The sequence below is a fragment of the Budorcas taxicolor genome, chromosome 7 (assembly GCF_023091745.1).
Source record: "Budorcas taxicolor isolate Tak-1 chromosome 7, Takin1.1, whole genome shotgun sequence".
NCBI classification, from domain to species: Eukaryota; Metazoa; Chordata; class Mammalia; order Artiodactyla; family Bovidae; genus Budorcas; species Budorcas taxicolor.
Window position 1 is genome coordinate 72,732,374 of NC_068916.1, and position 26,040 is coordinate 72,758,413.

The window sequence follows — 26,040 nt, forward strand, 5'->3', positions numbered from 1 at the left end:
TGGAGGCGAGCATGGTAATCCATTCCAATCTTCATGCCTGGAGAATCCCATAGACAGAGAAACCTGGTGGGTTACAGCCCATAGGGTCCCATAGAGTCAGACATGACTGAGTGGCTAACACACACACACACACAAACACACGTGTGCACACACACATACACACACAGACACATAATGGAATATTGATAAAAAAAGAATGAAATACTGCCATTTGCAGTAACATGGATAGACTTAGAGGTTATTACACTAAGTGAAGTCAGACAGAGAGAGACAAATATCATTTGTGTGTGTGTGTGTGTGTGTGTGTGTGTGTGTGAAGTCGCTTTAGGCTTGTCCAATTCTTTGTGATCCCATGAACTATAGCCCGCCATGCTCCTCTGTCCATGGGATTTCCCAGGCAAGAATACTGGAGTGGGTTGCCATTTCCTCCTCCAGGGGATCTTCCCAACCTAGGGATCAAACCCAGGCCTCATGTCTCCTGCATCGGCACGCAGGTTCTTTACCACCAGCACCCACCTGGGAAGCCATATCATTTGTATGTGGAATCTAAAAGATGATACAAATGAACTTATTTACAAAAGAGAAACAGACTCACAGACATAAAATTCAAATTTAAGGTTACCAAAGAGGAAAGGGGGAAAAGAAAAACTAGGAGTTTGGGATTAGCAGATACAAGCTAAAATAAATAAAACAGAAAAACAACAAAGTCATACTGGACAGTTCAGAGAACTATATTCAATAGCTTTCAATAAACTATAATGGAAAATAAAAAGAATATATGTGTTTGTGGGTATATAACTGAATTACTTTCCTATGAACCAGAAACCAACATAACATTGTAAATCAAACATATTTCAATTAAAAAAAAAGACAATTATGTCAGATCTGTCATATGTAAGCACAGTGTATAAGAGTGTTACTTTTGAACTAGAGATTTGGAACTAGCTTTGGAACATTAGGTAGGTATATACCTAATGCACATACCTTTGTGAGCCTCATTTTACTCTTTTGTGCAATGATGATAAAAATGGCTGCTTTATAAGACAGTTACCCATATTAGAGATAATATCAATGTATATAGTTGCCATCTAGTATGTGTTCAATAGATATTAACTATTATTTCATATTATCTACTACTTACCTTCCTCCTTTAGTACAGCTTAGTAGGACCTCTCCATTTTTCTCTTCCAATGTTCCTCCAAAGTACATTTTACCACCAAGATCCTCTTTAAACATTTTATTCCAGAAAAACTCCATACCTGATTCTTTGAACCCAAATATTCATTCAAAGTCTCTATCTAACAGTTCTTATTTAGGATGTACCCAGATAACCTCAAGATTTTGCTAAATGTTCTTAGGTATTCTTAGGGACCATGTAATTTCCTCATGAAACAAACATTCATAAACCCATTTGTGGTATTCCAGGCCATAAGAACACTTTCATTAACAAAAAAAGAAAAATTTTTTTCTTCTATGGCACTCCATTCCATCTTTGGATAAATATGATAGAAGTTGGTCTTGTAATAGAACTGAAACTTATATTTCGTTGGATTCTGTCCCCCAGCATTAGTTTGTCCCTTCTTGCTTTTGATTTAGACAAACTGGTTTTAAATTGTAATTCTGCATTTACTAGTTGTGCGAGATTAAATAAGTTAAGTACTTACTGATCTACAAAATGACTCACTTAGAGGCAGCTCATAGATTTTTGTGTTAGCAGTGAATAAATCGGAGTATGTGGAGTTCTTAACATAATTCTTGGCACATGGTAAATGTTAAATATTTGGTAGCTATTATTAATAGTATGTTAATTTCCACTTGGGCTTCCCTAGTAGCTCAACTGGTAAAGAATCTGCCTGCAATTCATGAGAGCCTGGTTCAATTTCTGGGTTGGGAAGATCCCCTGGAGAAGGGATAGACTGTGCTGTGCTTGCTTAGTCACTCAGTCATGTCCAGCTCCTCGCGACCACATGGACTGTAGTCGGCCAGGCTCCTCTATCCATGGGGATTCTCCAGGCCAGAATACTGGAATGAGTTGCCATGCCCTCCTCCAGGGGAATCCTCCCAACCCAGGGATGGAAGCCAGGTCTCTCGCCATGCAGGTGTGTTCTTTACCATCTGAGCCGCCAGGGAATCCCAGGGATAGGCTACCCACTCCTGTATACTGGGGTTTCCCTGGTGGCTCAGACAGTTAAAAAAAAGTCTGCCTGCAATGTGGGAAACCTGGGTTCAATCCCTGGGTTGGAAAGATCCCTTGAAGGAGGGCTTGGCGACCCACTGAGGTATTCTTGCCTAGAGAATCCCCATGGACAGAGGAGCCTGATGGGCCACAGTCCATGGGGTCACAAAGAGTTGGACATGACTGAGCGACTAAGCACAAGTTCCACTTACAGTCTTAAATTGCATTTATTGACTGACTGACTGGCTTTCCATAACAGTTTCTAAAACAAACAGGGAAAATATTTCAAGTCCTCTAGTATTAGGTGGGAAGTAGTTATACAAACACTGAAATCCTTTGGTTCAAGTTCCTCAACAAAAGAACATTAATGCTCAAATAATAAAGTTACTTGTTGAAGTTATTATTTGACAAAAAAAGAGCTACTGGGTTTCTGAGTCTCAATTCTATTTTTTTTTTTTTAAGCCCAGTGGAGATTTGCAGTGAGAAAATACAATCATGTTTTATTCAAGAGACAATTCCATACTGATCTTGAAGATTTTGATTGTTTCTATTTACTTAGGTATAAATGCCTTCCCTGGTGGCTCAGATGGTAAAGTGTCTGCCTACAATGCAAGAGACCCGGGTTCAATCCCTGGGGAGGGAAGATCTCCTGGAGAAGGAAATGGCAACCCACTCCAGTATTCTTGCCTGGAAAATCCCATGGATGGTGGAACCTGGTAGGCTACACCCCGTGGGGTTGCAAAGAGTTGGACATGACTGAGCAACTTCACAAACAATGTATAAATGCATAAATATATGTATTGGTTCTTTTTTATCACGGAAAGTACTATTTAGCATCTGGTGCCAAGTTTGCTTTTTCTGTGCAATAACCCCCTCCAATCATCTCTGAGTCTTTGATTAATTTCATGCACACAAACCCGGGGTGCCAGGAGTTCAAAGTTTAGGACAAAGAAGGGAGATAGATTTTTTCACATTGTCCTTTTGCAAAGTGCAGCATATTAATAACAGTATTATTGGAGAGGATGGTAGTTGTAGGCTTTCTAGTGGAGAGGAAAAGCAAAGCAAGCCAGTGGTCATCCAAGGTGATTTAAAAACATATTTAGGAAAAACAGCTGTGAAACAGATGGGTGTGAGACAAATGTTCTCTAATTTCCGAGAAGAAAGTAATTCACTAAATAGAGGGAATTCCTAAATGCTTGGTTTGCATAGACAGAATTACCATGCATTTCTCAAAATAATTTCTCTAAGAGTCATGTTTTTGAACTCCTTTATGGCTAGTTCCATAGGAAAATAATAACTGTAATCAAATAACAATGTTGTTATTACAGCTTGTCTGCCCATTCTGACAGGGATGTGTGAAGAGGTGACTTCCTTCTGTAGTCACCAACACATAAATCAGATCAACAGAATTATAGAATTTGAGTCCCTTAGGTCCAGCACATTCATTTAAAGGTGAGATTTGCAAAGTGAGATGGCTAAGATTACATACTCTTATTATCCTTCCAGATTTAGGATTTTTTTTTCCTATTTAGAGTAGAAAATGGGTTTCTTCTCCTTCATTAAACTACTAATTAAAACTCTTCAGAAAATAGAATCAAATATGTTAATCTTCTCTTTAGAGATAAATATAATAATAACTATTTCTTTTTTCAATAAATACTTTTCAGGAGGAAAACATGCCTATTCAAAAAGAATATGTATATAAATGTAACATCTCACCAATGATCATCTTTTTAACACATGAAAAAAAAGATCAGTCTAGACACCTCACTAAGGTTGCTGCTGCTGCTGCTGCTAAGTCGCTTCAGTCGTGTCCAGCTCTGTGCGACCCCATGGATGGTAGCCCACCAGGCTCCCTCGTCCCTGGGATTCTCCAGGCAAGAGCACTGGAGTGGGTTGCCATTGCATTCTCCAATGCATGAAAGTGAAAAGTGAAAGTAAAGACGCTCAGTCGTGTCTGACTCTTAGTGACCCCATGGACTGCAGCCTACCAGGCTCCTCCATTGATGGGATTTTCCAGGCAAGAGTACTGGAGTGGGGTGCCATTGCTTTCTCCTTGAGGGTGATACAAATCAGAGATGGATAGTAAACAAAATGATGGGTAAAAATGATACAAAGTTGCAGGGGTAAATGTAGAGTCCTGTGATAAATAAAAACAATACATTGTAGTAAAAATGATCAAAGAATTATTTAATAGCATCAGATACTTAGGATTTAGTACAATCAATGGAATTGAAAATGCTATGGTGATTAGTTGTATTATGTTTAAAATAAAGTGAAAAGAATAAGAAGAAATACGAAAACCAGGTTCTGTAATCAATAAAAAATGATTTTTGGAGTCTTAGCTTAAATTAGAGAGGACACGATAGATATCTTTGTTTATGTGATTGCTATGTAGTTTGCTCTGAAATAATATTATTTTGTGTAGCTTCAAAGGTGAGAACTAGGACCAGGGTGCAGATTTCAACCCAACACAAGTAAAGCAAAGTGAGAAATCAGATGCTGAATACCACTTGCCAGGGATGCTGGAGGGAATTCAGGTTTTTGATGAGTAACTAGAAAATTCCATGTAACAGATTCAATAATTTAAAAAAAAAATCATAAGAAATTTTTGAGTTTTCCTGTTTCTATTGTTGTCATTGTTTTGTTTATAGCTAATTTCTTGAAATGTTTCTCAAATTATTTATGTCATGTCTTCAGAAATAATGCTTACGACTGTGCTATATAGCTTCAAGTTACCATCACTTGTGTAGAACTTAGGTGCTGAAAATACAGACTGTGAACTAGGTAGATAGGGGGTGGATCTGGCAGGAGGATAGTGAAGAAGACATTTGCTTCTGGCTCTTATGTTCCTGAATTAAATATATATATATATATATATATATGTGCATATATATATATATATATACACACACACACACATTCACAATACTTTATTATTTTTATTTAAAGATTAAAATTATAAGGCTTAAAGAGACTTCTATTACTCCAACTTTCCCAGACTAGGGGGAGAATTCTGTTCCTTGGTTTCAAACATTCCACTTTTGACCTATGACAAGCCTAATAGTGCCAGCAACATTATCATCGACCATGTTTATGGATACTTTATTCTTATAGCATTTCTACATGGAGATCTTAGTAAGCTCTTTCCAGATATTGTCTCTTACAGGCAGCATTGGACTTTATAACTTTGCTCGAGATGCCATACATTTCACAAGAAGGATCAGCAAAGTACTTGCAAAAAAAAAAAAAAAAAACAGAACACTAATTCAACAGCAAGATAGTCCGGAGTTGTTCTGATGTGTTCTAAGTGCTTTTTCAAAGAAGAATGAGAACCAGTATTTAAATAGAGAAGAAAGGGGTAGCTGATGCAATAAAGCTGGTAAAATCAGAAAGAGCATCCAAGAAGACTTCAATATTGTTAGACTTTTTAAGCAGTGAGAGCTATGTAGAAATCCTTCTGTGAACCATAGAAATAATAAATGCTGAGCCCATTGGAACATAATCTCAATCAGCAAGATGCCACTGTCGTCCAGATTTCCTCACAGGGCCCTGCTAAGTCCATGCCAAAACTAGCAGTGAATTTCTCCCTTCTAATCTCCCCTAATGCCTTATTTGATTATTGTCACTGCTCTCTGACCATGCACTGTCCCTCCAGACTCTCATTCCCCAACTGAGTCAGTCAGAGGAGGATAAATGTCCACTGGGACATACTCTAAGACCCCAAACCACCTTGTTCCACGTGAAAGAACAGAACGGAGAGTGAAGAGATCAAGGGAACCCTCCACGTTTAGCTGGCAACCTTTTCATCTTCACCTACTGGATTACTGGCTGGACACAAGAAGGGCTATGAGTGGTCCTGGAGAGTGCTCTAGTTAACTGGAAAAGGGGAACTGGCAGGCGGAGGGCGAGCCGGGCATCTCAGTGCACCACAGGATGGTGTCGCCTCTGCCCTGTCTGTACATTGTTCTCTGGTAAGACTTTGTTTTCTGACATTTCCTTTTAGCTCCAAGGAAAGGGCAAGCATACATCCACTGGGTGACTTCTATACCAAATCATAGAAGCAACCTGGATGGCATGGCTCATCTGTATGGTGGGGTAGACGAGGCTGGAATGAACAGCCTATTTTCTCTGAGGCTGGGAGGGAGGATCATTGACTGTTTACTCACAGGGTAGAAAATGCTCTAGGGAAACTTGAAGATGAAGGAAACTTCTATTCCAAAAACATCAGTCGGATCCTGGACAACTTGCTTGAAGGCTACGACAATCGTCTGCGACCGGGATTTGGAGGTAAGAGGCAAAGTCCTTCCTAGACTCTATGTGGCATACGTGCCCTTCTTCCCCCTTAGTGCCAGTCCAAGGCCCAGAGGCCTCAGGATAGCAGAGTGGGAAGTTGCAGGGCACTGGGGTTGGGGCGGGGGGCCATCCAGTCTCTGTCCCTCCCTCAATTCCTGACCTTATATGTGAGTCATTTGAACTCTCTAAGCCTCCACTTTCTCAACAGTGGCGGGGTGTATAAACAGTGCTTGTCTCATAGGGTGTGTGAATGTAAATGAGATTCTTCATATAAAACACATTTTTAAGTATTTGTTCCATTAAACCTATCACTAAACATTAATTATTACTGTAGTTGTTAGAATACTAACCCAGTTTTCTTTCATTCCTTAAACTTTGCAATTTGGCTGGAATAAATTCAAAACAATGCAACTAATTTGAGTTTTTAAGAGCTGAAAAACCAAAGGACACTTGCTACTAGAATTACTTTAGGATGGGTTGTAGATTCTGGCTGAGAGAAGGGACTTTGCGAAATGGTCTTTCCGTTCAATCCCCTTAACGTCATTGATGATAAATGTCCCTTTGGGCTAATTTCAGGTGCTGTCACTGAAGTCAAAACAGACATTTACGTGACAAGTTTTGGGCCCGTGTCAGACGTGGAGATGGTGAGTGAGCTGAGTGAGGAGAGTAATTTTGCTTAAAGGAGGAACGGACTGAGTCCCAGAATGAATGATAATGGACATTGTTAACAAACTTGGCTCCAGATCCAAAAGCAATATATGCGCTCATGCTGGGAAGGAATGGCCGTTAGAGCAGATTATTGGCCAAATCTCCTTCACATTTCACTAAAGGCTCTGCTTGAACATGAATCTGAGGAGACTTTTAAGATGATGATATCCTCTCTTCTGTTCACATATCAAGTGCCGATTCTTCCTTACAAAGAGAAGATTCTCCCCCATCTTTATGAAGTTTTAGGAAATTTATGGAGGAGGAAAAAAAAATGGCAAAGATGGAATGCCATGTAAGAGTATATTGAGAAGATCTATTAAACATAAAACGTGGCTGTTTTGGCAGTGCACCATTCTCAGTACATGTTATTAGACCAGTAAAGGGAGTCCTTTGGAAAGACTAACACAGTCCACCTTTTATGTTTGCAAATGGACCAGTAGGTGTTCTGGGAACTCTGTTCCAGGTACAGATGGCTGTAGAATTCATAAGAGGGTATTTATAGTAAGTGGCAGGGAAAAACTGAACCAGTTTTTTAGAACAAAGTGTATCATGATATTCTTTCATGTTTCTCCGGGAGTGTGTCCCCCCAAAAATAAAATATAAATACGAAAACTGAAGAAAAACATAACTCTTGAAAGTGGTGCATTAAATGTACTAGGGGGATGTAATTCTAGATTAACAGTTATTAGAGACTTTCATTTTCTGCTTTTTGAGCTGAGAATATAAGCAGAAAAGAAAGGAATAGAAATGTAAAAAGGGGGAGAGGAGTAAAAAGGGGAAGAGAAAGGAAAGGAGAAAAGAGTAAAAAGAAAATAACAAGGAAGAGGGGCAGAGACCAAGGAGCACTTTAGGAGATAAATGTCTTAAGAGTTGAGAGAAAAGAGTCAGCATTTCTTCAGAATCCTCAACAATTTAACTATCAATTTTTTTCATTTGAGTATGACTCACACCAAGAATAAATAATCACAACTATATTCTACTGTAGCATTGAAATCTGGGACACTTAGAACTTTATTTTATACGTGTGTCTCTTTTTTAAGTGTATTTATACAAGAGAGGCTTGTTAAAGCCTGGATCACCATTATATGAATATACTGTATGTCAAATTATATTTTTAAAATATAATCACCACTTGCAGTAATGGGTCTCATAAAGGAACATATAAAGGATACAAAGCAATTCTTGGCAATATTTTGACATAATTATAAGTTGCTATTTATCATTGACTTTAGCAAAGGCCTTTATCATAATACTTAAGTTCTTAATGTTATTTTATAAAAGCCACAAATTAAAACATAATTTTGATTATGCATGCTTAAATGAGGCTCTGTTTGAGTAATCATGGTAATATTTGCTTTTATGTTCTCTGAGAACTATATAAAATAATTATGATGTGCAGACAAAGTATGCTTATCAAGTAAAGTTTCTCTATCCTTGGAACTGTACTAAGTGGCACTGTGTTGCTCAGATATATTTTTGAAGGTAAACAAGTTGCTAAGAGGAATGATATTACTAATTGATGGTAGGAAGGCCAAAACAAAACCTAGATTAAATCTTATATTTTATTCTAAATTAAATAAGGAGAAATCAGGAGGTCAGTAGATAGAGACATGGATTACTGATAGAAAAAAGGAAGAATGTTGAAGGTGAAGGCGAAGAAGGGAGGTTTATACAATATCAACACGATCGTCTATAATAGTATTACAATCTTACAGTGTGAAAAATAATAATTCACTGGTTATAGTTCTCCTGATAGGCTATTGTCATAAAAAGTTGCTTTATTTCTTAAATTTTAGTATTGAGTATGTAACCTAGTGAATAAACTATTCTTAATGAACCATCTACCCAGCATGCGTGAATATCTTACTTTCTCTTAGGAGTACACGATGGACGTTTTTTTCCGCCAGACTTGGACAGATGAGAGGTTGAAGTTTGGGGGGCCAACTGAGATTTTGAGTTTGAATAACCTGATGGTCAGTAAAATCTGGACACCTGACACTTTTTTCAGGAATGGCAAAAAATCAATTGCTCACAACATGACAACTCCTAATAAACTCTTCAGAATAATGCAGAATGGAACCATTCTATACACCATGAGGTGAGGCTTCCTCAGTTCTTTGTCCTCTGCTCAAAGGATTTGTCCATCATATTGACTCAGAACCATTTATTTCAATGTTCCTTAGGCTTACCATCAATGCTGACTGTCCTATGAAACTGGTCAACTTTCCTATGGATGGGCATGCTTGTCCACTCAAATTTGGCAGTTGTAAGTGACAAAATACTTCTGAGAGTTAAATAATGTATTCAGAATACATAATTATTTGGTTTTAGTCAGGCTGGAAAACAAAAGAGAATTACTACTCTGATATTCTCTGTATAATTCTTGGAATTAACTTACTTAATCATGTCTGTCAATCTTATATATAGAGGTTTTGGTCACCAGGATTAAAGAAAAATATTTTTTTTTAATTTATGCTTGTATTTTCTTTTCATAATGGACAAGATTTGCTTTGAAAGAAAAAAACAAACACACAACTAGCCAGATTTACTGCAATTTGTTTAAAAAATTCAGATGCTTACCCCAAAAGTGAAATCATATATACATGGAAAAAAGGACCACTTTACTCAGTGGAAGTCCCAGAAGAATCCTCAAGCCTTCTTCAGTATGATCTGATTGGACAAACAGTATCTAGTGAGACAATTAAATCTAACACAGGTAAGAATTTAACCAACATGTGAATAGAATCCTACAAGGTGACTCCAGTGCACATTTTCAAAATATCTATTTGTTTTTCCTCTGCATTAGCCATTCTCAGCAAAACTTGCAGTTTTAAAGTGATGAGTAGCTTTAAGATGGATTTTGCAACCATGTGCATATATAAAGATTTGTATAGCCTTGGAGTGAGTAGTTTTGTATGTATGCGACACAAAGAACTCCACAGAAAACAATGAGCTGGTGCCTTTATCATCTGCTGATCGACTAACTTTGTAATGCATTGAAAAATGTCTTTGGTATTTTCTTCCTATACATCTTAATTTAAGGATCTGTAAGATTTATTTCTAACTGCACATTTTTGCACATTGTCAACAGCAATAATACTGACATACCTGTCTTCCAACAGGTGAATACGTAATAATGACAGTTTATTTCCATTTGCAAAGGAAGATGGGCTACTTCATGATACAGATCTACACTCCTTGCATTATGACAGTCATTCTTTCCCAGGTGTCTTTCTGGATTAATAAGGAGTCTGTTCCAGCCAGAACTGTCTTTGGTACGCTTCACTCTCTGGGCTCCACTTTCTATCACCCTCCAGCTCACACTGCTTGTGTATTTTAAGGGGAATATTCACACCAGTGAACTTTTTCAGTCCACAAAGGAAATAAACTCCTATCTTGTTCAGACGCATGTTTCATATGAAGTAACCTTCATCTTATCACAATTTGTATGGTGAATCAACAAAAGATTTGTCTCAGCAAGAATTCCCGCTGGTTTCCTATGACTTTCACGTGCCCTATTTTGGAGAATTTGTCTCAATTTGCTTTTTCATAACTAGAAAAAGTAGAAAATTTAAAATGACATGTAATTCAATGAAACTAAAAGTTAAGATATTGAACCCATGAATACACAAAATATATCTCCCTTTCATTAGGGAGGATCATAAAAAAATTTGCCATTTTTTCGGTCTTCAGTTCAGTTCAGTTCAGTCACTCAGTTGTGTCCAACTCTTTGCGACCCCATGAATCGCAGTTAAATATCACCAGTTTCCGATTGTTCAGCCTAAATATTTAGTTACATTTATGCTATATAGAATCACTAACAGTGTGATAGAACAAAATGAAATAAGAAAAAGAGCTGTAACAGAAAATACCTTATGTAACAAAACCCAATTTTTTCCTCAGCTTTCATGATTGTAAGTTTAGTAGTTCATAGGGAAGACCTGAGTTTAATCGAAATCTCAGATGAATTTTGACCTTTTAACTTACCATACTAAAACATATCTCTTTCTGCAAATTATAAAAGAATATATATATGATGCTAACCATCTTTGGATTATATAAATCCTCCAAGACAGAAAACCTCTGCAAGATGAGTGATGAAATTATTTTCTCATGATTAAATATTTTATCTTAAAACCAATCTAGAAATTAAAATATTGTGAAATCTAATTTTATATTTACCATCTATACAAATACTTATTAGTATGATGAAATTTTATATCAGCAATAAATATGATCAGAAGTTCAAGATTGTATTACTCATGTACTAATAATTTACTATTATATTATTATTGTTAAACTAAATCACTTCAAAAAATAACTTTTTGAGCAACTACAATGTATGCAAGGTATTGAAGGATACAAAAATATGAATGCCTATGATAATAATTGTGAACAATTAAAAATAAATAACAAAAATTACATTTGTAACTGAAATCTTCTCCAACAAGTTTCCATTTGAGCCTGTTATTCAATTGCAAATGCTAATACTGCATTTCTTATTCTGTCTCGTTTTAGGAATCACCACTGTTTTAACCATGACCACTTTAAGCATCAGTGCCCGGCACTCCTTGCCAAAAGTGTCTTATGCAACTGCCATGGATTGGTTCATAGCTGTTTGCTTTGCTTTCGTCTTCTCTGCTCTTATTGAGTTTGCTGCTGTCAACTACTTTACCAATCTTCAGACACAAAAGGCCAAAAGGAAGGCGCAGATTGCAGCCTCACCACCAGTGACAATAGCAAAAGCGACTGAACCCCTGGAAGCTGAGATTGTTTTGGTAATTGTTTACTTTTCTAATGTTACCCACACTGCATAGGAAAAGGCAGCCCGAATAGTTATTGCAAACAAGTAGACAGTCCCAAAGTAATAGTAGTAATACAGTTACGAAACTTTGGTTCCAAGGTCAACTTCTCCAACCTCACAGGAAAAAGCCAAGCAACAATCCTTCATTTATCTTTGCTCTAAACTTTTGGTATTCCTCTTTCATCATCCTCACTAGTACTGGCAGATTCCAAGGGCTCAGAGGAGACGAGAAAATTCTCAGCCTTTAGGTGCTTCCTTTGAATGGGTTCCCATATACCAACCAGGGAGAATAACCTTAAAAAAAGAAAAAAAACTGTTCCTAATGAGGCTCCAGAGTCTGAAGGAAACCAACAGGGACTCCTATGAACAATTTTTGTTAGAAATCCGCTTGTTGCTTTAATCCAGAGGGGCAAGATGTATATATTAGATTCTGTGAATGCTGAGTCATAAGCCAAGTTTTTGATTCACATGAAAACATTCTCATGTTCACATTCATGTTATATGTATATAATATGCATATTTTATGCATATTAATTTTTGCAAAGACTTAATCAGTGAAAAATACCTATAAAATTAAGTTTAGATTTGTGGTGACTAAATGCTGGTCCCCAAAGCATTTTTTAATAAAAAATAAATGATAGCATTAATAATTCAAGGGTCATAAATGTATCCTCAAATTTCAATTATGTATATGAATAAATTCTCACAATTAAATTGCATGTACTTCTTCAAAAAGGATTGTAGAATTGATCGACAATTATACATTTTTACTTCAATACAAACTCTAAACTGTAGGTCTTGAAAAAAGAGCAAAATCAAGTAATGCAGACAATTTGAATTGGAAATATGTTTATAATTGTTCAATTCTCATGAATATTTCCAAATCACAAAACCAGTTAATCTTTGCTTAAATTTTACAGTAAGAATTATAACACTATATGTGTTTTATTTTCCAAATACTGAGCTATTTATTGGCTTTAAAAGATGATTTTTATTGAAACTTTTCTCTTTGATAAACTAAGAAACTTGTTTGAGAATTTGCATTCTCTCCAAAGGATAAGACCAGTCCATGATAAGTGGCAATTAATCATTTAAAGAGTTTTTCCTTAAATTAGACCTCATTAAAAAAGAGGTCTGCCATCCAGTGATCCAGTCAAATTACACTTGAAAATAAAAAACAGAGGCTCGGAGAAGGGAAACATTAATCACTCAGAAAAACTAAGAATTGATTCCAGAAATCCTAATATTCACAACTATATGCACTAACCTCCCAGCACTTTCTCAGAGACTGAACTATGAAAGAGTACATACCACTGGGTAAAAAAAAAAAAAAAAAACCTTTTCTGAATGTAGGTAAGGTGATTTCCAAAATTCTTTATTTAATGATGTTTGGGTAGCAGTAGTGGTAAAGAAACCACCTGCCAATGCAGGAGACTCCAGAGATGTGGGTTTGATCCCTGAGCTGGGAAGATCCCCTGGAGGAGCAAGTGGCACCCCACTCAAGTATTCTTCCTTGGGAAATCTTATGGACAGAGGAGCCTGGCAGGCTACAGTCCATGAAGTTGCGAAGAATTGGACATGATTGAGCATGCACACATCCCCACACATGTGTTTTCAAAGGTCACAAAAATATAAATTTACAACAAAAATATGTTAGTCTGAAGACCTAGTTCAAATGAGTTGAAAATTATATTTTTCACAAAAGATAAATTTAAGTATTTTTGAGAATTTTGTTTGTGATTACGTTACAAAACCTTGTGATTATGTTACAACCTGTCTGTACTTATATAGACACATAATTATTATATTGCCCAAATGTCATATATTAACATATATCTAGAAAGGAAGAAGAACTGATATTTATCACAAACCATTTAACAGTGTCTTATTTGACAAGTACAGTAAAAATAAAAGGAGAAATTCAAGAGAAAAAGAGAAGAAAAGTGATTTTGAATATAGTCATTGATCTGATATTGAGACAAAAGGAAAGACCAACTTCCTTACTTCAACTTTTTAAAAATATGGATTACTGAGAAGGATATGATTTCAAATCCTTGGAGAAAGAGTTATCATTCCCTGCATCTATTATTTTAAAAGTATAATTTATTAATAAGATGGAATTTAAGATCTCAGGTCTTCATATAGACTATCTTCTAATAGTTCTAATATACTAACATATAATTAGCCTGTCCTTTGGAACTTGTATAAAAAAATTGGATTCAAATCATCTCAAAGTACTTTTTTCCTTGCAAGTTGACTTTTTTTTCCTATGAAAAATTATATTTCTAAACCTGGCTCCACTTATAATATTTCAAGGCAATGAAAAGGAGACTTTTGTTTCTGAAAGGCTAAATCAAAGTATAAAAATAAAAACCAAAAGTAACCAAACCTAACAATATAAACCTTGTAAGCATCAAGAAATAAATACAGATGATTGCATAGAACATGTACATTTTATTTCTTTATGTCAAAACTTGGCAATTGCCTTTTATAATATAGAGGAACAAACATAAATTACATATTTGGAATTTATATAGCACAATGGTATATTATGATTACAAGGTCATTTTTTCTTTCAAATACCATGACATTTAAAAATGCCTATTCAGTTGTAATCAAAATAACATTATTTGGGTAAGTTGGACATTGAAATAGCAAACCAATATGGCAAAGTTGAAATGAGATTAAGTGCTTGGATATTTCATGTGATTCTAAATTGTATGTTTTAAAGTACACATTGTTTTTCACAGGAAACTGGTTAGAATGAATGTGAAAACTTGATCACTTTGAATTTGACCTTGAAGTTTATAATAATGATAAAGAAATTCAGACATTAAAAATCTAGTACTCATACCTGAAGAGACTAAATCTAAATCTTCAGAAGCGTTCTACAGATTAATAATCTTTCTGTTTTTAAGGCATTTGGAAGTGGAGACTTTATATTTTTAGATTTTGAGAGAAATTGTCCAGTGCTTCTTTCCTGTTTATGTGGTGTCTTTCCATATTGTTTTTATATGGTATGCTATTCAGGCATTAGAAAGTACTCCTGTATTTATGTTTCAGAACTTATTATTTGTCTAGGGTGTACTTACTTTGTAGATAAGACTGATTTTTAGACTCTGATCTCTTTTGGAATGTTTTCCTAGTATTCTTTTTATTTTAAACATCTAAGTCCTCACCACCAAGTTCTTAAGAACGAATCCTCTGCACCACTACTCAACACATCCAATGTGACTTCTCTTTTTCATGCAAGGTGTGATGTTTTTCACAAATTATCTATCAGTTGACCAAAATTTAATTAGTTGAGAGAATAACTGTGTTTATACTGATTACATGGTTTATTTTTTTGTCACCTGACACCAATTTATTGAGTACCTATGTGTTAAAATGATTCATACCATAAGCATTTGTTAAGTGCCTTTACATGCAGACCTTCTGTAGAACATTGAGAACTGATTAGTAAGCAACATCGATAGAGCCTCTTCTGTGATGGAACTGCCCATCAAGCAGGAAGAGAGGGAGATCAAGGAACCCTGACAATGCACTGTGATAAAGGTTGTGGTTATAGATGTATAGTAGGCTGAAGAAGGACCATGCAAGAGTACTCACTCAGTCTAGAGGGGTGATTCTGGAGGAAGTGGTGCCTGTGTTGGGAACAGAAAGATGAGCCTGGCCCTGATCTAGAGACACTAAGTCAGTTATTAGCAACTTGGGCACAGAGAGGGAAGTAAGACATGTTGTCCTTTCTGTACTCTTTTCAAGGCTGAAACATCTGCTGGGCCATAACCATGTTGCCCTTCACCTGTGTAGAGAAATATGAAGCACAGATTTACCTCCTGTGTCCCTAACATTGCTGAGATTTCTTTGAGTACTATCATTACTCCAAAGAATTAGCGATTGAATTAAGACCATCAGAGACTCTGAGCACCAGGAAGACCATGATGCCCCTTTCCTATAGTAGCACCATCATATGACTTATAGACAGGGTGGGGTGGGTCAGATGAGAAGTGTAGGCAATTAGCTCTTTCCCTATACCTTCCATCAAATCCCCATCCAGTATTCCTTTCAGGACCCTCCAAACATTTCAGTGTGGTATTCAGACATGTCTCTAGCACCACTGACCTACCCGATTGCTACCAATAAGCTGCTTCTCTGTAGATATTCTGGAATTGTCTCTGCTCCCAGAGTTTGTTTTCTCCATAATTAATAATACTATCATTTAAGAAATTGTCAAATACTAAATGTTTTCAAAAATATGTTCTTTTGTTTTTGGTTCCCCGGTTAAAAGCAGATGCTTTGTTTGCCCTAGAGTAATGCAGCCCTGGTTGGAATATCTCCCCTAGGAGGTAACCCATTGCTCCTGCCTCTTTAATACGTGAGACTCACTGAATATGGTATCAAAATTGCTCTTAGTGCTTCCCAAATGCCTTATCCCTATACCAAATAACTGACTGTCACAAGTCCAGTGTGACTCCAAGTACCTTTGCAATATGGCGTTACCTAAAACAAAGCCATGCTCTAAAAATACCAAAGGCAGGATGGCACTGAGCAGCAGGGGAGCCCTGGAAAAATTCAAAACCACAGGCGTTCCACTCAAAACAGTGACAGCCCCAAGCTGAGCCCTCATCTGGACTCTGACAAAAGCCTATTTTACCATCAGCTGAAGCTGCCGAGCTTACAATAGGGCAGGCAGAATCTGATGCAAACCTGTAGCTTGAATGGCTTGCAAAATTGGCTTTCTTTTCATTTCAGAAACTCAATGTGATTCTTCTAAATTTTAGATGTCCAGTCTCTATACTGCCGATTTCTCATTATCCAGGAACTGATTATCCAGCGTGTGGGTTATTCAGCTCTCTGGCATTTCCTTGAGAACCTTGTATTCGTTGACTGCTAGAAACCTCCCAGGTGGCCCTAGTGGTAAAAAACCTGCCCGCCAATGCAGGAGACATAAGAGATGTGGGTTCAGCCCCTGGATCAGGAAGATCCCCTGGAGGAGGGCATGACAACCCACTCCAGTGTTCTTGCCTGGAGATCCCCACGGACAGAGAAGCCTGGCAGGCTACAGTCCACAGGGTCACAAAGAGCTGGACATGACTGAAGTGACTTAGCACAGAAAACCCCCAGCCATCGCTATACAATGAGGCAGTGTAATTCTAAACCAGTGATGCTCAATGGTGGCTGTCCCCAGAGGACGTATGTCATGCTACAAGGACAGTTTTGGTTGTCAAAACTCTGAGGATGTGGGTGCTACAGGTATCATATGGATAGAGGACAAGGATGCTACTCAAGACCCCATGATGTACAGGACAGTCCCCACAACTAAGAAGTATCAATATGTCAGTAACTTTGTGGCTGAGAAACGACTGTGCCCTAAACCCTAAAGCTGATGGGAAGGAAAAAGAGTATTTATTAAGATTATGTTCTTAGCAGTGGTCCCCAACATTTTGGGCACCAGGAACCAATTTCATGGAAGATAATTTTTCCATGAACAGGGATTGGGGGATGGTTTTGGAAAGATTCAAGCACATTACATTCAATGTGCACTTTATTTCTAATCTATTGCTGCCTCTCATCTGACAGGGGTCCCCAAGCTCTCTGTGGCCCAGAGCTTGGGGACCCCTGCTTTGAGGCATCTAAGAGGGATTGAATTCAGGTGCTACCCCTTATCACTTGTGTCAGCTTCCTGCTTATCCCTTCATTAGCTCATCTCTAAAACAAAATATGATTACATTAGAGATTCTAGGAATAAGCAGAATAATGCAGGCAGAGTGCCAGGTAGTGCTTGTAAATGGTAAGTGCTTAGATATGGTACCTATGTGCATGCCTGTGTGCTAAGTTGCTTTAGTTCTGTCCAACTCTTTGTGACCCTTTGGACTGTAGCCCACCAGGATCCTCTGTCCACGGGGATTCTCCAGGCAAGAATACTGGAGTGAGTTGCTATGCCCTCCTCCAGGGGATCTTCCTGATGCAGGGATCAAACCCATGTCTCTTACATCTCCTACATTGGCAGGCAAGTTCTTTACCACTAGTGCCACCTGGGAAGCGTGGTACTTAATATAATGTAATATAAACAATATGCTAAAATATAAAACAATCATGAATATTTTGTTCCCTTCTCTTTGTCTGAAAACTCTTATAAATCTCAGGAAATGTTTAGATTTTCATTCATTTATTGATTCAGCATACATATGCTTATGAAGCATTCACTGTGTTCTATGCACTGGCTAGGTAGTTTGGAGTACTTACACATGAAAATAATATGCCCTCTACCATTAAGAGAGATTTCTACATTAAGAGAGATTTCTACATTAAGGAGATTTCAAGTCAGGAAGGGGGATGAAGCACAACAGAATGTTTACAGGGAAGATATGATAGCAAGAAGAACTGTAACAGCTAAGTAGGCAGGAAGCATATGACAAAGAGACATTCTCTTTCTTGAGTTCTTAAAGAAAGGGAAAAAATCCTTACAGATGAAATGATTATTGTCTCTAACTTTAAAGATGGAAACTTTAAGCTTAGGGAGACTCTATGACTCCTTTGCCATGTGTAAAGTCATACAGCAGATAAGCAGTAAATGTGGGATTTCAGACTAGGGCTTTCTGACTCTGTTGCCCTCTAACTCCTAAGCAACACTCCATAGAGACTGCCTAGGGAAGCAGATGAGGAAAAGAAGGATCCTATCATAGGAGATGTTTAATTCCAAGCTAATGCTATTATGCATAAATTTTTCATGCATTAGGTCTCGAACGATCTTGCTTAACTCTGAACAAGGGCTATTTGGCAATTCTCATTAAGTCATTTGTGACACTGTGACATGCCAAGAGATTGACAAATAACTTCTCCCCACATCTCCAAAAGAGAGAGGGAGATAAAACAATACATTATATATTTATGCTGGATTATAATTTACACTTTTCCATCTCAATGAACTTGCTCATGCCTGCCCTCTTTCTCTCTTAGAAAGAAAGAAACATAGGTGACAGACAATGCATGCTATTAAAAATCAAGACAGGTTTAGAAAGAAGATCTGCTCTAAAGACTTGCCCTCTTTATTCTCCATTAAGATACTTAGAAAATTTATTAGAGTAAGATATTTTAATGTTCTGTATATCTGGAAGGAGGAGAACTCTTTTTAAAGGATTAAACAGTGACACATTTTTCTCTTTCAGGTGAAGAACATTTTGATAACATATATAATAGTTGAAAATTCAAATTAGAATTTGGGAAACATGATAGAAAGCTTTTGCCAACAAGGCTATGCTTATCTTCTAAGACAGGCATGTTGAGACTGGAATACCACTACACTGGTCCTATCCACACACTATCGGTGACCCTAGGCACAGTTGTCCTCAGTTGTCAGTTTTTTTAGTTGTTTAACAGTTTATTTGTAAATCAGACTAATACACAAGACAGCTGCGTACAATGCCAGATATTATACCCATATATCAATATCTAGATTGAAAATTGTATATTACAGATGTAGGCACTGAAAAAGAAACAATAATCAATGAGGGCATGAGAAAAGAAAGGAGGCTCCAATAAGAAAGTGAAGCTTAAAATTGACTTTGAGGAATGAATAGTGAGTGACAGTGGTTTATAAAGCAAAGAATCAAAGAAGGTTGCCACATATTTTTGATAGAAAATGTCACTTATTTCCTATTCAAGATAGGTAGACTGGGCAATCTTCTATTCTAAACTCTCTTCTACCTCCAACACCTTTGATTTATTTACTTCTGTCCACCGTGCCTAGCCCAATATCTGGTCAACAGATAACAGGTAAACATATTCTTTGCTTGAAATTCACCATGGTCAAGTCAAATCAGACTTTACAGTGATTTATTCTTGCTTTTGGTAAAGAAACAGGGTTTACTATGGCCCCCCAAAGCACAGTGGGCTTGAATTCTCTATGATGACTATTACTATTTAGATGTTCAGCAACATCCACGACAAATCAAAAGCAAAATTCAGGAGGAGAGGGAGAAGAGGTTCTCGGGGTTGTTGTTTTCCCAGAGTCCAAGTGTCACCGCATCGGTGGGCTGTTCTGGTCCTGCGGTTCCACCGGCACCGGGGAGGCGGCCACCTCATGCTGTTGCCATGGGGCTGCTGTCTAAAGCCATGGGAGTCTGTCCATGTGAATAACACACCCTGCCAGGCAGCAAAGTGGTGATTTTGCTGCCAGAGAGGAAACAAGGCAGTTTTACAAGAGCAGGGATAATGTACAGCATGTGTGTGAAGGCAGGGACTCAACAAGGACAACCTAGCCACAAGGAGAGTGATTATTACAGGCTGTAGATAAGAAAGAGTAGGAATCAGAAGTCCCCCTAGTCTCCACCCTTTTGAAAGGTGTCTAAAGCAAACAAAGTCTCTGAAGCAAGCTCGATATTATAGAGTAAAGAAGATGCTGGGATATAGCAAGCACTGAGATTAACCAGGCTGGTTTATTACTGGCTGTGAAAGGGTGGGTGAAGCAGTTCCCATATCTAGATCTCAGCCTCTCATCTGTTACTTAATGCACCGAATATCCCTTTCAAGACTAGGATTGGTTGTCCTCTGAATTCAGTGGAACAGAAAAGCTAATGATAGAAAAGAACATATAATAATTCTGAGGTTAGTAAATGTATCATTTTTGGTAACTTAAGATGGAAGGAGACAGTAGAGAAATTCTGAATAGGAAGCAGAAAGCTCACAATACAGAACTCTGGACCAAGAGGCAGTCACATTTCAAGGGAAAAATAGTAAGGGTATTTCTACTTCGTGCCTGGCTTTTGATGTACATGAGCAATTGAAAATTTTTATGCTATTGTTCATACCTCAGTTGGTTCAGACTTATGAATGTGTGAAGATTAGGCTGTAGGCTGGGAACGTGTCTAGAAGAATGCTATCATTTAACTGAGCTATTATTTTACAGTATTGACTAATTGCCCACATACTCCAAAATGAAATTCCCTATCATCATGACATTCCCTCTCGTTGCCTATACACATTGCCATATAGGTTTATGCATAACTGGGGTGGTGAGAGGATAAACTCTTATAACCTGGCTTATCTCTTCCTAATAGTACAATACTCAACACAGTTCCTGGGACATGGATCATGCTTGGCATCAATTGCTGATGTATTAAATTATAGGATATTAAGTGAAATTTGCTCAGTCATGTATGACTCTTTGAGACTCCATGGACTATATAGTCCATGGAATTCTCCAGGCAAGAATACTGGAGTGGGTAGCCTATCCCTTCTCCAGGGGATCTTCCTGACTCAGGAATCCAACCAGGGTCTGCTGAATTACAGGCAGGTTCTTTACCAACTGAGCTATCAGTGGCTGTTAGTAAATCAATGTTTTTAGAATTTGTTTTACCACTTTCTTGGAGAAGTAGCACTATCAAATATTATTAAGAATTTGACGACACTGCCCTGGCGATCCAGTGGTTGGGACTCTGCCTTCCAATTCATTGCAGGCGCAGGGGGTGCAGGTTCAACCCCTAATCAGGAAGCTAAGATCCCACATGCCTCATGGCCAAAAAATCTAAACATAAAACAGCAGCGATAGTATAACAAATTCAATAAAGATTTAAAAAATGGTCTACTTCAAAAAAAGAAAAAAAAAATTGCTGGTACTTTAACTTATATGATAGAAAGAAAGAGAAAGAAAGTGAAGTTGCTCAGTTGTGTCTGACTCTTTGTGACCCCATGGACTGTAGCCTTCCAGGCTCCTCCATCCATAAGATTTTCCAGGCAAGAGTACTGGAGTGGGTTGCCATTTCCTTCTCCAGGGGATCTTCCTGACCCAGGGATTGAACCCCGGTCTCCCACATTGCAGGCAGACTCTTTACCATCTGAGCCACAGGGAAGCTCAACTTATATAATAAAGTGTCAGCAAACATGTGTCAATGATGATAAAATGAATGAGTAATGTCTGTTCCTTTACCTAAGCAGAATATATATGTATATTTTCCTCTACAGCATCCTGATTCCAAGTACCATCTGAAGAAAAGAATCACATCTCTGACATTGCCAATAGTTCCATCCCCTGAGGCCAGCAAAGTCCTCACAAGAGCTCCCATCTTACAGTCAACACCTGTAACCCCCCCACCCCTCTCTCCAACCTTTGGAGGTACCAGTAAAATAGACCAGTATTCTCGGATTCTCTTCCCAGTTGCATTTGCAGGATTCAACCTTGTATATTGGATAGTTTATCTATCCAAAGATACAATGGAAGTGAGCAACAGTGTGGAATAGCTTGCAGCCATAATAACCTGTATTTAGTAAGTTCTTGTTTTCTGAATTTTTAAAAATAGCAATGAGACTTGTATAGATGCTTTTCTGAACATGAAATCAAAATTGACATCTCCAACATATAACTTTGAGTAAGCCTGTATGGGCAGAAAAGCAATAATATTACTCTTCACAATTGGAAGGTGAAGGTTGCTAAAGAATATGACTTTTCTGTACATTAGACAAAATTTTATAAAAGGATACAATGGATTCAGGATGAATTTGTCAATCTTTGTCCTTCATTGTTCAATATTTTAATTGTCACTGTGAATAACATTTGCCACAAAGCAGATAAAATAAGAAATGCTGACACTTCTAAAGGTTGCCTTAAAATGTATTTATTTTGGCTTAGTTCTGAAGAGAACAAATATAAATAGTCTAAATATTTATCAGTAGGTTAATACCAGCATGTTGGAGGCCTTTATGCTAGTAAAATGGCTTTCAGGGCACTGTAAAGCCTGCATTGAGCTTAGCCATTTGTTTTAAACCTTGCTGTGCTATTTTACGTCAATAAAGTATGTTGTTTTTATACATATGAATTATACATAGATCATAAACTATATATGCATTATATATAGCTTCAGCTGGACTGCAGTACATGTTGTATGTCATTAAGTTCTTCTTTTAAAATAATATGTTCATCATAATTCCATGAAGTGGTAGAAGGCTTGTATATTATGACTGTTCTTATATCTCATATTCTTTATCTTTCTAAGTGTATCACTAAACAAAACAATAATAAACATGGTTCTCTGGATCTGTTTGATAAAGCTCAGAAGAGTTGCCTCAAGTATGGGGAAGTAAAGTGGTTACCTCCCCAGTGTTAGTGTCCCTCGGGATTCTGAGAGGTAGAAAATATGAGTAGCAGACTCGGTCATCCAGTTCTAAAAGAAAATGAGTTTGTATTCCAGTAGTCAGTCCTTCATCTCTTTTCTGCTCATTCAACACGCTTTCTGTTATAAGATAAATAGGGTCTGAATGGTGACTATAGTTGGTAACATTGTATAGTACAATTGAAATTTGCTTAGAGAGTAGAAATTAAATGTTTTCATCAAAAAAAGTAAATACATGAGATGATGGATATGTTGATTAACTTGAAAGAGGAAATCATTTCACAGTGTATACATATATTAAATCATCCCATTGTACACTTTAATTATCTTACAACTTTATTTATCAATTGTACCTCAATCAAGCTGAAAAAAAATGAATGAGACTATTTTTATCCCTTTCTATTTCAGCTCCTCCTGATGCTAACTCTACCCATATTTCTCCCACACAGAATGATGTTAGGGAAACAGGAACTAGAAGCAGGAGAAAGCATGTGGTATGGTTTGTGCAGATAATAAATTCCTCACTAACCATAGCTGGGTCTTAAAAATCACTGAGATCAGCCAGACCTCTGAACCCAGAAAGAAATATTCTGGAATTACTACTCATGCCTTTTACCAGGAAAATACCAAAAAAAAAAAAAAATTCTATGGTCAAACAAATTAAAGTTTAATTGAAATAGCTCTACTGAGGGTGAGGAAGCTAATCTCCATCTAACTTCCCTATCAATTAGCTCCATGACCAAATCTCTTAGACTCTGGGAGATGTAGTTCTATAGGATGAGGGGCATGGAATAGACATCCTCTGAATTTCCTTCTGTTTTGAACAGCTTATATTCATTTCATTACTAATTTTTAAATTTTCTACATTAAGTCATTATACAAGGCCTTTTCCTGTTTTTGAGACTACATGAAATAATTAAGTGCAATTTGGTGTTAATCACATTTTATAATATGTTATACTTAATTCCTTCACAAACTTGTGAAATATATACTACTGTTAGCTCCATTTAAAGATAAGAAACCCAGGGACAGTAAAGACGAATGACTTTGTTCAGAATCAAGTGGTAGTCAAGTGCTAGAGCTGAGAGTCATACCTAAGCAGCTGAATCCATAGATTGTTCACTTAACCATATGTGAGTCTGTCCTATAATCCCCTCCAAAATTCTCTCACTTTGCCTTTCATTTTCTGAAATAATTTTCCTGGTGTTCTAACATTCTTCCTGCCCTGCCTAAGCATTTACTATACATTTCACTACAAAGCACATTACTATCAGCCAACATCTATGCTTAGAGCTGAAAAAGATAAATAAAACCCATTAAAACTATTATATATTATAGGCATTAGATTTCTCCTCAATGAAAGTATCTTGAAAAAAAAATTGCATAACTTTTGAACTGCTAAGAATTTCTCAGTGTATGTCATAAAGCGGTAAGAAAGGTTAACTGAAAAGAAAAGAGTTTCCTGAGTTAAAGAATTTGAGGGGAGCTATTGAATCAAAGTAAAATAGGTTTCTTTTCTGGTGGGCTTCTCAGAGCCTTGATTATGCTTATGTGCAATGTGATTCTCTCACAGTTTTTTAGAGTAGTTAACATTTCCCAAGTCCACATGGCCATAAGTATTATCTTGCAAGAAGGAAATGCTTGACTAGCATTTCTCAGAAAACAAGTTGTGAAAGCCAGATATTGTTTATACCCCTCCTTCTGTAACCCCCACCCCCTAGTTAAACAGACAAGGGACTGAGTGTTTGAATGGGAAGATGACTTATCCTAGTTGTATGAACTAGGGATCAAATTAAGACTGCATAAAATAAAAACCAGACAAGATATTTCAACAGAGAGAATTTAATACAGAAAAAACTGTTAAATGAGTCACAGAGATAGTAAAGGAGTCAGACACCAAAGGGAGGAAGATAGTGTTAGTTCAGTTCAGTTCAGTCACTCAGTCATGTCTGACTCTGCGACCCCATGAACCACAGCATGCCAGGCCTCCCTGTCCATCACCAACTCCCAGGGCCTACCCACACCCATGTCCATTAAGTCGATGATGCCATCCAACCATTACATCCTCTGTCGTCTCCTTCTCCTCCTGCCGTCAATCTTTCCCAGCATCAGGGTCTTTTCAAATGAGTCAGCTCTTCGCATCAAGTGGCCATAGTATTGGAGTTTCAGCTTCAACATCAGCCCTTCCAATGGACACCCAGGAGTAATCTCCTTTAGGATGGACTGGTTGGATCTCCTTGCAGTCCAAGAGACTCTCAAGAGTCTTCTCCAACACCACAGTTCAAAAGCATCAATTCTTCGGTGCTCAGCTTTCTTTATATTCCAACTCTCACATCCATATCTCACATCCAACTCTCACATCTCATATCACAACTTAACAAGATAGTGTTAAGAGAACCTAAAAACTTACACAAGAGGCCTTTTAGAGCTGGACTCAATCATCTGTACAGAGGACATCCCCTGAATGGGGATGGTAGTTCAGCAGCTCAAAGAAGAGAAACCCAAAGCTGGGAATCAGACCTCTAAGAACAGGTCGCTACCTAGCTATGGGATTATCTTCGGTAATCAGGGAAGAGGTTCCTCAGAGCGAGGTCTCAGACCTCTGAGGCTTTCTTATGTGCTGCTGTTAATAGCATCTCAGGAGCTTGTGAGAGGACACTTACACATTTGAGAGCAGACTCACAGGGAGGAGGGACTGCTTGATTGAAGCTGCTGCCTTTGGGAGAGCAAAACAGAGCTTGTTCACAGAGAACCCGAACTGGAGACGAATCAACTGCTATCTCAAGGTGAAGGGTGACGTTAAAAGGCAAAGTTAAGACTGTAACAGACTTAACTGAAAGACTATTCCTTTCCCCTTTCATCTGCTTTTTAGTCTCTCTTGAGTTTCTCCTACTGAAAGAAGCTGATAGAAATCCTAGTGGCAGAGGAAAAATGAAAACTAAGCAGTT

The 26,040-nt window shown here is 37.5% G+C and overlaps 1 protein-coding gene across 1 annotated transcript; it reads left to right on the top strand.

Moving 5' to 3' along the window:
• The first annotated feature begins 6,112 nt into the window (after positions 1-6,112).
• On the top strand, positions 6,113-22,223 carry GABRA6 (gamma-aminobutyric acid type A receptor subunit alpha6). The gene is made up of 9 exons (XM_052643085.1): positions 6,113-6,150; positions 6,348-6,466; positions 7,049-7,116; positions 9,058-9,278; positions 9,364-9,446; positions 9,753-9,896; positions 10,303-10,455; positions 11,699-11,958; positions 21,948-22,223. Exons 1-9 carry the CDS (start codon positions 6,113-6,115, stop codon positions 22,221-22,223), a joined length of 1,362 nt encoding a protein of 453 aa, XP_052499045.1.
• Positions 22,224-26,040: the final 3,817 nt, after the last annotated feature.